Source organism: Podarcis erhardii (assembly GCF_964252035.2).
Source record: "Podarcis erhardii genome assembly, chromosome: 16".
Classification (NCBI taxonomy): domain Eukaryota; kingdom Metazoa; phylum Chordata; class Lepidosauria; order Squamata; family Lacertidae; genus Podarcis; species Podarcis erhardii.
Genome location: NC_138514.1, coordinates 17,215,663 through 17,229,695, shown reverse-complemented (window position 1 = coordinate 17,229,695; position 14,033 = coordinate 17,215,663). Strand labels below are relative to the sequence as shown.

Genomic DNA, 14,033 nt, shown 5'->3' with positions numbered 1-14,033 from the left:
TCTAGTATATTTGCTGCTGCTGTAGCTGAGAAACAGTATGGACAGCCTTTGAGCCAGGAACTCCTGCTTCAGTTACAAAGAGTAATCTAACCTTTAAGATTCAAGAAATCCACAACTGGTAAGCTAAGTCCTGTTTGTCCTGTGTTCAAAATGAATCTCCCATGAACCACATGGTCTTTAAATAGTGCCAGGGGAAAACCTGTACTGTATTTAAGTTTGCACCCTTGAGCTGAGTTCTTGTGAATAGGTGTTGGGACACAGTTCAAACCTAGACACCACTGGAAGTGGTAGAATGTGTTATCTTTATTGTTCGTTAATTGAGGGATCAATGCAAATGTAAACTTTACAACTGCTTTTATAAGATTTTCATGTACTTGTTGAGCCGTTACAGTTTGCACAATACAGTAGAAACTCCATGACTGATAAGAAGAACATTTAAAGTAAGCATTGGAACATTCTCCATTAGAGTTGAGTTTCAGTTCTGTACTTAGAAACATATCTTATCTCCAGTTAGCATTACTCAGCTCTGCATCTGTCCAAAGGGCAGCTGGGATGCCTGCTCTAATGATCCAATGTGTGAAATGCAGGCAAGCAGCCAGTAGACTTTAATATTATCCTATGCAAAGTGTTTGGAAGTGCTGAGTGGGCATTACTTAAACCCAAGCCCACATGCCATGACAAATCTGCTAACATCACTTCTTTTCAGACACCGGCATTGTGATAAGTAAGACCCTTTTCTGGCTGTGAAATGCTGCTGTTGTTGCTTCTTCATTCACAGACTGTGGAAGTTCCAAGTGTAATTTATACTTTGCAGGGCATTCAATCAATACATCATCCTAAAATCGAAAAAGAAGTTTCTTTGTAAATGAAGTACATGTGATTGCTACAGGTGAGGCGTGAGAGATGGACATAGGGCTGTCCGAAGGGCAGCAGCCAGAATTGAGTGTCATTCATGACAAACTTACCTCAGAAACGCTTAGGTCACACTCAGAGACACAGTGTACCTCTGGCAATTCAACTTTCAGTTCAATCTTCAGAGGCTTCTCATTCATATCTTTTATGATGGTGACTTCATAGGCTGGGGTGCACAATTCTTCTGGTTGCTCTGTAGTGGAAATCTCTTCAATGAGGCATGTTTTAGAGGGCACCGTGTTCTCCATTAGCAAAGTAAGGTCACTGCTATCTTCCTTTGTTATGATGTTTCTCAGTTGGTCAAGTGTCACTTCTTTCCAAGGTGATTTTTAGACATGGGAATTTTAAAAATACTTTAATGGATCACATAGCTACAGAAGTATCAGTTATATGTTCTACAGTGAGGGGGGAAAGTATTTGATCCCCTGCTAAATTTGCCCGTTTGCCCTCTGACGAAGAAATGACCATTTTAATGGTAGGTTTATTGTAGCTGTGAGAGACAGAATAACAACAGGAAAACCCCAAGAAACTCAGAAGACAAAAGTCAGAGATTGATGTGTGTTATAATGAGTGAAATATGTATTTGATCCCCTATCAACCAGCCAGATGTCAGGCTACCTGGTATCTTACTGTATGTAATGAGCTGAGATTAGAAGCACCTGCTGTAAAGGAGAGGTTTTACCTTTAATCCCAGCTCGTTACAGTACCTGTACAAAAGACACCTGTCGACAGAAGCAATCAATCCAGCAGATTCCAAAGTAGCCACCATGACCAAGACCAAGACCGAAGAGCTGTCCAAGTTTGTATAAATACTCACATAAAAACTCAAATTTAAGGGAAGGTTCCATTTAGTGTACTCAAAAGTTTTTTAATCTCTTCATTTTACAATTGATAAAATATTTCAGCTCCTACTGTTCATCTTAAATTCATAAAACAAGAATATACTGAGGCATGCTGAAACCAAGCACGCTTCTGCAAGTGCCTCCTAATGTGGGTTATAACTTGCATCCTAAAGAGTGGTGTGAGAAGTTTCATCATACCCCATCATGTTTCACTCCTGGTAATGACTTGGGAGGGTACCTACCTTTCTGCAAGGTCTTTTGGGACAAAGCCACTGCTGCTTGCTCTCTCCTTAAGCTCCGTCTCATCCTTGCCAGGCTTCCCTTCAGTTTAAATTTTGTAATAGTATAGGAGTTTGACAGAATGATGTTGTATTGCTCCTCAATATACTTAAGTGATAGACGTATCAATTGGTCCTTCGTTGTTGGGTCATCCTTTCCCTTCTCAATAACAGATTGGTTGTATGCAATATCAAGGATAGTATAAAACTCTAGAAGAAGAAAAAGTAATTATTGTTTTATCATATACATTATATTGTAGAAGACAATGGGGGTATAGCCAAACATGAAGGCAAACATGAAGCCAAACAAAAAAAACTTGTGTTGTTTTTAAAAAAATCAGTTGTCAAATTGTGAGATTACACTTAATTTTGCTCTTTTGGCTGTTATTTTCCTACTCTTTCAGCTAAGGCTTATTGGTTTATAATGTACATTTCTGTCATCTTCACCCCACCCATTTGGAGAGAGAAAATGGGCTGGGATATAAGGGGCTAAAATAGACCTATAGAAATGAGTACTGTGCTACACAGCAAGCTAAACCTTCTGCAAGGAGCAAAGCTGACCTGATTTCTCAGATACCTCCTCCATTTTGCCAGCCCTCAATGGCACTGGGTCAGATGGCGATTGGGGTGCTGGAACCTGATTCCACCTGCAGAGGTTAACGAACAATGATTTTTCAGTAGGATCCTGGAAAAAGAATCCAAAACCAGTTAATTAATAAAGGAGTGTGGTTTATTACTACATCATGCAGGCATGAACTGGAATAGGAACACAGTCAAACTCTGGTTTGCATTCTCTGGTATTTCTGGTATTGGATACAGTCCAGCCTTTTTGGATTAACTGAAAAGATAATTGCACCTGTTACCTTCCATCCATCTTGTTTTCTAAATAAATAAGAAATAAATACTTAGGGAGAAGCAATAGAACAAATATAGAATGCAAATCAAATGCACACATGCCTATTGTATCTGCCTGGCTAGTTGAGTAAAGGTTTGGTGAAAATGGAGGCACATTTTGATGTCTGAGATTCCTTCTTGCTGTGCAGGTGTCTTGCAACATACCAAGATGCAGGTCTTCAGGCACATGTATGGTTCTGCAGGAGCATAATGTTGCTTTGCGTCTTTGAGTTGCTGCTGCATGAACTGGTGGTAACTTTCAGGATTGCTCTCAGCCATGTCATCAAGCATCGTCCAGAGTTGGTTCGCTTTTGCCAGCATATCCTCAGAGTTACAAAGAGCCTCCATGATTGTCTCTTCAATAGTGGGCGGCTGCAGCAACACAAGAAGAGAGTTGGAGAAGACTGTGGGAACAGAACTGTGAAGTTCAGCAGGTGCTTCCAGGGCCTTATTGTGCTCTTTTCTCTGGCAGTAAAATCTATACGGGGAGAAATTATTCATTGTGGCTGTCCTTGGAGAGTTCCTAGAAAACCCTCTTTCAACACTAGCCTCCATTCCTTCTCTAAAGAATTGGGAAAATCAATGAGCTAGTCCTACAGGACTTGCCTTGCTGCCTTGTGTGGTGGCAGGATCTCTCTCTTACCCCAACACAGGGCTCTCCAGAGATTTGGGGCTACAGGAAGGCTGGGGCAGATGGGATTTGTAATCCAAGGCATCAGGAAAACACTAACTTGGGGAAAGCTACTTTAAAACAGTTGCTTGGCAGGCATGAATGCAACAGGTGCAGCTTTTCCAAACCAATGTGATGAACAAAGCTGCACCTGTTTAAAGACGATGTGAGAAAGTAGCTAAAAAGGGAAGTCCCAAGTTTAGATATTCTATGCTATGTGCTTCCTAAGACTGCAATCCTATCCAAACATGCCTTGGAATCAAACCCCATCAAACACAGTAGAACAACATCTGAGTAAACATTCATGGGATTGTTCTGTAAATGGCTTTAAGCAAACCTGTTTTCTCTCTGCACCCACTGTCATAAGGTAATTATACTGGCTTACTTTGTAGGGCTGTTTGTTTTATTTTATATATTTATACCTTTGCAGGGCAAGTTCCAAAATGTAAAGCAATAAAAACTCAGTAGTAAAATCTGCAAAGCTAAAAACTGCACCCAAAACCATTTCATTAAATTTAAGAGTGACTGAGACTGTGCCCATGAGGCATCGATCCAGTATACACCTACCACATTCAATCTGACTTGCTTCTGAATAGACATGCCCAGGATTGATATATATATTTTTTATATATAATATTTATTCAGATTTTGAAAGTTACAAAAAATAAAAAATAAAAATAACAAAAACATAAAAAATACACAAACAATTAAAAAAAAAAATCAGACCTTTACATAGCTTTCTTTCCTTTGCTTATTTCCTTGACCTCCTCATACCTCCCTTTTTTGTATTCTAGTTCAATTAGGTGTTTCAGCAAATCCTTTCCAGCTTTGTTTTTATCCTAATAATTTATCTTAATATATTGTAATTCTCGTCTTTCACCAATTAATAAGTCAACTTTAACCTAATCCTTTATATCATTTCTGCTAAAACCACATTACTTCATTCCAACAACCTTCTAACTTTCCTTACATGCCCAGGATTGATACTTCGAAAAGCAATATAAAAAGGCTAAGACTTCCACTTACCCTGAGGAATAAATATTACAGAACACAACGGAACATTTTCCTGAGCAGACATGGCAAAGGATTGCTCTCATAAGGCTGCAATCCTATATCCAACGACCTGAGAATTCAATTTAAATCGGGCGCTGACTTCACAGTAGAACATACACAGGATTGGGCTATAAATATTGTTGGGTGCCTGATTCACGCACTTGTTTCCCCGCTACCCAGGAGAAAAACGAACGAGCGGCCCTGATTCGTGGCCGTGACTACTCAAGAGTAAATCCCGCTGATTTAGTCTTCAACGGGGCTTACTCGCAAGCCGAAGAATGGGAGGGAAAGGCATCTTACACGTGTAAAAAAAGGGATGCCAGAGAAATATCAACCACTACAAGAGAGCTAATAATGTACAAATCATTTTTGGTGTTTTTTTGCGCTGAGACTCCCTTGCGGAGGCCGCGAGCCACCTACCCAGCCGGTCCGCGCGCGCCCGCGAAGACCCAAGCCGTCTCCCTAGCAACCGCCGGAAGGAGAAAGTGGCCTCCGCCGGAAGCGGAAGCGAGGCGTTCTCTCCCTCTTTCCCCGGCTCTCCTCGCCCCACGCCTTCCGGGTTCCGAGGCCTGACGAATCATCAGCTCGGGAGTCTGCCGCTTGCGTGGTCGAGGTCCCCGGAAGGAAGCGGGGGAAAAAAAAAAAGGAAGAAATAAGAGGTTTCCTTAGGAGGGAAAACTCGGGACACGGGTGGTGAAGGAACGTGTGAATGGGTGCTCGGCTGTGACTCGTGGGCTGGCAAGGCTCGCTAACTAGGTGAGGGGGATGCTCGCTCTATTCTATTCCTGTCCAGGTCTCTCGGGGCGGCGGACATTCGTGGTTCCCTCCCTCCGCTCATCCTCTTTTGTCCTCACAACAACCCCGTGAGGTAGGCCAGGTTCGGACACGATGCCTGGCCCAGTATGAGCTTCGTGCTTCCTGAGCGGGAATTTGAACCCGGGCCTGTTGAATGACGCCTGGGCTGGGCGGCGCGCCGTGCCCGCCCGCCTTGCAAGCGCCCATTAGCAAAGCTGGGGAAGCAGCGTCGACTTGGAAGAAAATCGCAGCAGCTTCGCCCTACACGACCTCAGGATCAGATCCTTCTTTGGGCTAGTTAGTTGATCTGTAATAATCATTAATCTGAAATAATCATGGCCCGTTTCTTTTGTAGTTGCAAATCATGGGTGAAAAATCTCTACAGCTGTTAAGAAACTTGGGTGCTGTTTTCGGCGTGGGTTGGGGAACTGGCGGGACCTCCAAAACTTCTTAATATTCATAAGAACATAAGGGCATCCTGTTCACATAGTGAGTGACCAACCCAATGGGCCTTGAGAAGCCCGAAAGCAGTATATAGCCGTAAAAGCACTTGTCTCACTTGTGAATCCTAGCAGCTGCTATTCATATACACTATATATTCATCATGACTGGTAGGCATTATTTGTAGTTTGATGCTTCATAAATTTGTCCAGTTCCTCTTTATCCAAGTTGATGGCCATAGTGTCTCTCGAGGCAGTAAATTTCCTGGTTTAATTATGTGCTGTGTATAAAACTATTCTGTCCTGAATAGTCTTATTATTCAGCTTGGGCAGCGGTCAAGGATAATGGGAGCTGTTCTGCATTTCTGATTTATGGGTATGACTCTAGAATTGGGTAAATGATTTGCACCAAGTTGTCTAGAATACTCAGGAGCATTTCAGAGGACAGAAGTGCTCCCAAAGCATGTGAGGAGAATGGTCAACCCCAGTGGTCCCTTGCTAAAAAAAAGTCATGCAGTGGATTCAAAGAACCAGCTTCATAATCCTTGCTCTTATTTGCATTTTGTTATCAAATGCACAATTTATTCTAAATATATAGCCACCCTTCTCTCCACCCCCTACCTCCAAACTGCTAGCTGTTGCGTTTGACACAAGTAGGTTCCTGGGAGCTTGAGAATTTACATTGGTATAAGGAGTTCCTAGGGAAGAGAAATATGTCTTTATTTGGAATCTGCTGGATTGATTGCTTCTGTCAACAGGTGTCTTTTGTACAGGTACTGTAACAAGCTGGGATTACAGGCAATACCTCTCCCTTACAGCAGGTTCTTCTAATATCAGTTCATTACATACAGTGAAGATACCAGGTAGCCTGACATCTGACTGGTTGATAGGGGATCAAATACTTATTTCACTTATTTCAAATACTTATTTTGTCTTCTGGGTTTCGGGGGGGTTCCTGTTGTTATTCTGTCTCTCACAGCTACACTAAACATACTATTAAAATTATGAACTGGTCATTTCTTCATCAGAGGGCAAACGGGCAAATTAAGCAGGGGATCAAATACTTTCCTCCCTCACTGTAAATGCATGGATTTTATGTGGGTGAAATGTAGCCTCTTGTACAAAATTGACAGTCACATTCATTGCTTTGCTCATCTCTGCCTCTGACCTGGTCCATGACTGGGATGAGGCCCACAGAAGGTTCTGCATAAGGGAAAAATGCCTCCCTGCATTCACTCTTAACTGCATCAGCAGTTACCATGTCTGTGATAAGGCTCTGTTATAAACAGCCATTGAGGAGGTTTTCAGAGTTTTGAGAAGGTGTATTATATACTTGTCGTTTATTGCTTATACTGTGTTTTGTTTATTGTCTGCTTTTAAGGTTAAAGGATGTCCCGTGTCCCCTTGGGGAAAGTCCTCCTGCGAAATGTCATCCGTCACACTGATGCACATAACAAGGTATTGAGAAGTGTGTTTTGTAGCCCAAAACATCTCTTGGGATGTAGGATATAGCCTAGCTCCATCTTTGAGGGTGGAGGAAGTGCTGGTGTCAGAGCTCCAACTCTCAGTAGGATCCATGGCCTTCAGAAAGGATATGTAGGCTTCGCAGTCCCAGAAGTGCCACTAAAAACAACAATTAAACTATGCTAGCCCTAGAAACTGTGCTAGTCCTGTGAGACCTGTGGGTACAGGGCAGTATACAAATTTAAATAACAACAAAAGACACAGCTCTATCTCATTTTTCCCTCTGGGTATTTCTGGGGGGAAAGGGGACAGAAAAAGCTGGCATTGGGGTACAAGACTGCTCCTCTGACCTGACAATAAGAGCCTAGTGGGGTGTTGTGGGGGGGGGTGCATTGCTGGTAGTTCCTCCTCCTACCAATGGGGTCATTCCTGTAGAAATGCAGCAATTTGGTGGGTACTTTCTTAAACTGATATATTTCTTTATGTACCTCAGATTCAAGAAGAGTCGGAAATGTGGAAAATCCGGGAAATGGAAAAGCAGAACAAAGACATTCAGTGGGGCAAGGAAAAGAGACTGCTTCCTGATTGTTCCAGGTGGGACTTGCATGTGTCAACAAGTGACGTTTCTGCTTTGCAGTGTTGCCAGTGCTGCATCTGTTGCAGCAATCCTTCTCCACCACCAACTACTTTGTGGCTCCTTACCCTGATCAGAAGTCTGTGCTTGTTTCAGTCAAGGTTTGGGAGTCAGGAGAAGCTTATCTGCACCCTCCCCTTCCTGTCCCCCACCAACTGATGATATGGCAGGAAGGGAAAGGTCCGGCAGCCTGACCCCAGAAGAACCATAGAGAAGGGAGGGACGAGGCTTCTCTTTATAAGCAGGAATGGGATATTTCTGCCCCCTTTCAGATTGTTGTTGGATTACCGTTTCTCTTGTCCCTGTCCATTGGCCTGGCTGCCTGGGACTGGTGGGAGATGGACTCTAACAACATCTGAGAGCCACAGGTTCCCCATCTGTGCTTGAAGGAGTTAGTGCCAAGGAAGGACAGCAGGGAAGTTCTATTTTAGCATAAATTGGCCAGTTTTAAAATCATAGTATTGTAGAGTTGGAAGGGACTCTGAGGATCATCTAATTCAACCCCCTGGAATGAAGAGCAGCTGTCTCATACAGGGATTGAACCTGCAACCTTGGCGTTATCAGCACCACACTCCAACCAACTGAGCTATCTTGCCAAGGAATATCGTTTATGAACTTCATATCAGGGAGAAAGTGTACCATCTTTCTGTCAAAAATTCTACTCATATTGATCCAGAGCAGATTCTAATGTATAGTTAGCAGAGTAAAAACTTAAAACATGTTGCAGGATTCCCCCCAAAATAGACCAGAAGCAATTACCGTATTTTTTGCTCTATAAGACACACTTTTCCCCTCCTAAAAAGTAAGGGGAAATGTGTGTGCGTCTTATGGAGTGAATGCAGGCTGTGTTGCTTTCGCTGAAGCCAGGAGAGCAAGAGGGATTGGTGCCCACCGATCCTCTTGCTCTCCTCACTTCGCTGGAGAGGTGCTGTGCAGCTTTCCCTCTGTGCGCAGCGCCCCTTCAGTGAAGCGGGAGGAGAAACGGAGCCTCTTCCGTTTCTCCTCCTGCTTTGCTGGAGAGGTGCTGAGCAGAGAGGGAGATAATATTTTTTTTCTTGTTCTCCTCTAAAACTAGGTGCGTCTTATGGAGCGAAAAATACAGTAATATTTCATCCAGCAGAGCTTTACTGCTACTGAAGGCAAATGAGCATAATGGTCAAAAATCCAATACATTCAGGATTGGCACCGTCCATAAGAAATTGAGTTGCAACAGACTTAACTTAAACTTACAAAACATAATAAGACGAAAACCTTAACACTAAGCATGCTATATACAGAACACCACACCAGAAGGAAAGAGAGATAGAAAGTGAAGCCCAGGTGCCTTCTGGCCTTATTATTATAGTCGGCATGACCTTTACATAAAGAGATAACAGAACCAGTTTAAGCCAGCTTCTCAGCTCTGAAGGAATAATCCAAATATTATGAACCTTCTGCTTGTTTCTAGGCAGAATAGAAATTTATTTGCCAGCTAGAACTTCTAGCTTGCACCAGTTTGTATCACACAGAGAAGCTTCCAGACCCCTCTTGAATTAATTAGAATAGGAAAGGTCTCTACATGTCAGATCAATACTTTCTGTACCAAGAAATGCAAACTGACACTTTCTTTACTACAGCACTGTCTCCGGGAAACTTAGCACTAGTGGGACATTTCTCTCAATGCACGCTGACAAACCCAAACCCAGCTAAGTGTTTATAGGGCAACCAGGCTAAGACACTGAGGGGCATACCACAGAATACATGATTTGCATGCAGGTTGTCTCTGGTTCAATCCCTGGCATCACCAGGTAGTGCTGGAAAAAAGTCCCCTGCCTGAGACCTTAGAGAACTGCTCCCAGTCAAAGTAGACAATAGTGTACTGAATTAGATGGACTAATGGGGTGAGCTCTGTATCATGCAGCTTCCCATATTGTTTGGGGAACTCCTTCTGAAGGACCTTCTTTTTAGCCTCTTTTCATGGCTTGGCTTTTTACCTTTCGAAATGTACAATGCCTGCTGTCTTTCGTCTGCAGCAGCCGGATGCGTAGCGACGGGTTTGATGAAGAGACTCAGCAGGCCAATTGGAAGGCGAGGAACTTGGCTCCTGTGTCAGTAGAGATGGAAGACGACCTCCGGCATGCCCGCTACTGGAACAAGAAGCTCTACGAATGTGAAGCAAACATGCCAGACAGGTCTGAATGTTTACCGATGTCGTTGATAAGAAGTCCATTCGTGCATGTGGTGCTTTCCCAATAAAAAATGAGTTCAGGTGACAGGCCTCTGCCCCCAAGGTATTTTGCTTTCTAGATTTTGTTTGGCAGGGGTGAGGCAAGGTTATGAGAGAGGAGATATTTTAGGCCTTCCGCCAATTGGGGGAATCCTAAAGTTGGAGGAATATCTTACAGTGACAATTTCTCTTCTCTTTTGAATCTGCAAAGCACATTGTAGATTGAGGTACTGCAGCACTAAAGAGTACAGTTCCCTCCATCCCATGGCCTGCAGCCAGAAGTGGAGCAGTCCAACAAAGGTTGCACCATGTGATTTTTGCTGCCTGTGTAGCTTTGCTCTGTGGTTGCATAGCTTGTATGTTTGTGAACCTCTTAAGACAGCATGGTGTTCTCTTGCAGGTGGGGCCACAGTGGCTACAAAGAGCTGTATCCAGAAGAATTCGATACAGACAGGTAAAGCCAATAAGGTTGCTTGTAAAAAGGGTGGGGGTGGGAAAGTATGTTTGACCTTTTTAGACCTTCACACTAATCTCTGGCTCAATGTTGCCTGTACAAACCTCAAATGCCCATGCTCCTTCCCTCTAGCGCAGGAGTGAGGATTTCAGAAATCTCTGCTTCTAAGTCCGTGACCAGAATGTGGAGTATCAGAAAGAATGGTTGAAATTTAATGACTATTTAGTTAAATACGTTAAGTTAAATTAATTGGAAATAGCTTGCAAGTACTAGATCGGCCTAGGATTTTATATAATCCTAGTGATGAATTAATATGTTTAATTCTGAATAGAAAAAAATAGAATGATGTTAAATGATTAAGTTTATAAGAACTATGATTTGGAAAACCGTTAAATGGATATGCATTGAAACCCAACGAAGGGGAAGTGAGGAAGTCACTTAACAATGTTAATAAGTGTAATCTTAATAAGGTTATGATTTATGTTTGTTTGTTTATAATTTTGTGAAAATTAATTTTAAAAATTGAAGAAGAAATCTCTGCTTCTAAACTAAGCTGAACTCACATTACATCCAAACTTGAGAAAACTCTGGTTAAAGTCTGGTTTGTTCACACAAGCCAGGATGAAACCGTAGTATGTGTTTGGAGCTTGTTCTCCCAAGTTTGGATATAACAAAGAACTCTGGTTAGTTTAAACCGGTGGTGGTGGGGAACCTGTGTTGTTTGACTCCAATTTCCATAATCCCTGACAAATCAGCTCTGCAGACTGGGGCTGATGGGAGCTGGAGTCTTCTTCCCACTTTAAAAGCAGATGCTGATTGACTTATGGCTGTTCTAGAGAAGGAGACATGGTGTGCGCATGAGCCTTGTGGACATGTTTTATTTTTTGTATAACTTTTCATTTTAAATAAAATGCAAAAACTAAACGGTGTCCAAACTGAGATGGTTCCTTATTTCCATTACAAAACAAGTAAGGTGTGTATTTTCAGTGTTATACCTCTTATTCCAGGTGAAATTTAGCTCCTGCAGAAATCTGTCTTAAACGCATGGACTTCTGTATCCCGGACTGTGTTCTATGCATGGGTAACCATACCCCACAGCACACAGCCCTTGTGGAAGGTTGACCAAGGATGAAAACGCATCCTTAGAGCGAAAAAGATTAAGCCACCTTCACTTTAGAACATTGTTGATTATTCTTCAATATTATGCCTTAAACTTTTGTCCTCTTGGCTGTGTTGCAGTGACCGAGAGCAAGATGAACAAAACTCTGTGAACGGAAAAAGGAAGTCTCAGCCCAGCACGCAGTCTTCCCTCGAGTTGCCCAAAAGGAAAAAGGCCAAAAAGTCGCACAAGAAGAAGCGGAAAAAGAAATCTCATAAGAAGCAGAAGAAGAAGAAACAGGAGCAGCCAAGTGCCGCGGCAGATTCTTCCCAGGAGTCTGACTCATCGGAGAGAGGCGCCGGCAAGCGAAAGCGGAAGCGTCACAAAAAGGTCAAGAAGAGCTCTGCAAAGGCAGCCCCCTCTTCTTCCTCAGGGAAAGACAGTGACTCCAGCAAGGCCAGCAGCTGCCCCTCCAGCAGTTCTGAGGACAGTGAGCCAGATAAAAAGCAGGAGAAGCAGCCAAAGAAAAAGAGACGGAAACGCCACGTGTCTCTCTCAGAACGGTGTGCTGAAAGGGTGCAGGAGAAGCGCAGTAAGAGGAAGAACTGGAAAGTGGCTGCTGATGAGAATTCAGAGGACAGTTCTGATGAGGACTAGGGGAAAGGGACCAACACAGTCGGTGCTTTTCGTGGGGCGGGGCAGGGGCACTGATGTTCTGGGAGACTGGTCTCCAAGTGCTGCCCCCTTGGAACAAAAGTAGTCTGGGCAACAGCTCTATGATCCAGATGCCGCAAACCTCAGTTACTTGCAGGGGGCTTTCAGTTTCATGTAGGTCAGAAACTGGTCAGGAAATGAGAAGCTCCCAGCCCAAGGCTCGTTTGTGCAGCCCAGGTTCAAAGTTGAGTTTGTGACAATACGGAACCCTAACTCACAAAAGAGCTACTATTGGAGTCTGCATTGAACGGAACTGACCTTAGGTCCCCTTTGCCTTTTTTGAAAAACTAAAATCTATTTTTGATGGCCATTACCTAACATTTAATTGCAATAAACAATGAAGGAGATCAGACGCTCCTCAGGTTGCCAGCCTGTGTTTCGCATGTACCCATCTTATTTGCAAGGTTGATCGGATGGTGGCATACAAGATGTGTCATCAGGTCCAAAGGGCCAAGTGGAGAACAGCCCAGGGCATGTGGCTACCCTAGGTTCAAATAGGATCTACTGGGGTTCAGAGACAACTATCCAAACACAAGCCACGGTGAGATTTAAAGTAAGCCGCCTCTGCTAGCTGTTTTTTGGTCAAATGGAGGTTATAAGCACCCCACCCCCTGCAAGAGTATGCTTAATGCCATATCCGATTCCTTCTGGTAAGCTGGTTGTCAGCTTTGCTGGTGTGTGTCCTAGCTGACGGCCCTTTGGTTTTGCCAGCTCTTGCTGGAAAAAAATGTATCTTGCTACCAGGCAGGGAATGAGAGAGCAGATGGAGAGTTCCTGTTCTTACTTAACAAGGGAAGTGGTTTCTCAGCATGATGGAGAGGCTGCTGGGATCTTTGTCCACCCAGCTTCTTCCCTCCTGGTGTTATTGCTAGAGCACTTTAAGTTGCAGCTCCAAAAGGAACTGTTGTGCAACTTGGGGGGGGGGAGCATGCCCCACCCCCAGATGTTTTAACTCAGAGTAACTGCTGGCTTGGGTTGATGGGAGACCAGCAGCATCTGAAGGGTCAGAGATGTCCCATCCATGGTGTAACTAGTCAGATGTGGCTTGACTTTCATGTAACTCCCTCCTCCAGATCCACATGCCTTCTATGATTGATAGGAGGCAGCAGAAAGGGTTTCAGTAGTTTGCTGGAAGGCTGGCTTCTACAGCTTGGGGGCTGCAAAGATGCACACTGAAGAAAGAACTTGGTAGTAATAATAATAATAATAATAATTTTTATTTATACCCCACCCTCCCCAGCCAAGGCCGGGCTTAGAGCAGCTTACAAGCAATAATAAAAACAAGTTGAAATAGTAGTTACCTCTGCCCTGCATCTTATGCTGTCAGGAGGTAGAGTCTACACCATAAACCAAACATTGATTCCCTCTTACCCAGACCCTGTAAGGAGGACTGGGGCTATACATTAGTGGCTTCTTTGCATCCTCACCAATTTCCTACTGAAATTCCCACCATGCCTCTGGGGAAACCATGACTGTTAAAAGTACCTATAAAACTGTAAGTTTGTAGTGTAGATAATTCATTATTCCTTCCTTTTTCTTAAAGTGGGCCATTGTAAACTCAAGGCACACAGGATTAAC

At 43.4% G+C, this 14,033-nt stretch overlaps 2 protein-coding genes across 6 annotated transcripts; one reads left to right on the top strand and one right to left on the bottom strand.

The window, feature by feature from the left end:
• Positions 1-337: 337 nt before the first annotated feature.
• Positions 338-5,156, bottom strand: PIH1D2 (PIH1 domain containing 2). Of its 5 annotated transcripts, none has more exons than XM_081844454.1 (6): positions 5,070-5,156; positions 3,092-3,330; positions 2,594-2,717; positions 1,997-2,242; positions 966-1,225; positions 338-836 (listed from the first exon to the last, which is right to left on the bottom strand). In XM_081844454.1, the coding sequence occupies exons 2-6, from the start codon at positions 3,272-3,274 to the stop codon at positions 693-695; spliced, it is 957 nt and encodes a 318-aa protein (XP_081700580.1). In that variant the 5' UTR covers positions 3,275-3,330; positions 5,070-5,156; the 3' UTR covers positions 338-692. The 5 variants fall into 5 exon arrangements, with proteins under 5 accessions (XP_081700580.1, XP_081700581.1, XP_081700578.1 ...); XM_081844455.1 differs by having other exon boundaries at positions 3,092-3,298; positions 5,070-5,144; XM_081844452.1 differs by lacking the exon at positions 5,070-5,156 and adding an exon at positions 4,623-4,799.
• A 73-nt stretch (positions 5,157-5,229) lies between these two features.
• Positions 5,230-12,827, top strand: NKAPD1 (NKAP domain containing 1). The gene is made up of 6 exons (XM_081844464.1): positions 5,230-5,405; positions 7,266-7,342; positions 7,842-7,942; positions 9,995-10,153; positions 10,589-10,642; positions 11,882-12,827. The coding sequence occupies exons 2-6, from the start codon at positions 7,274-7,276 to the stop codon at positions 12,396-12,398; spliced, it is 900 nt and encodes a 299-aa protein (XP_081700590.1). The 5' UTR covers positions 5,230-5,405; positions 7,266-7,273; the 3' UTR covers positions 12,399-12,827.
• The last annotated feature ends 1,206 nt before the right edge of the window (positions 12,828-14,033 follow it).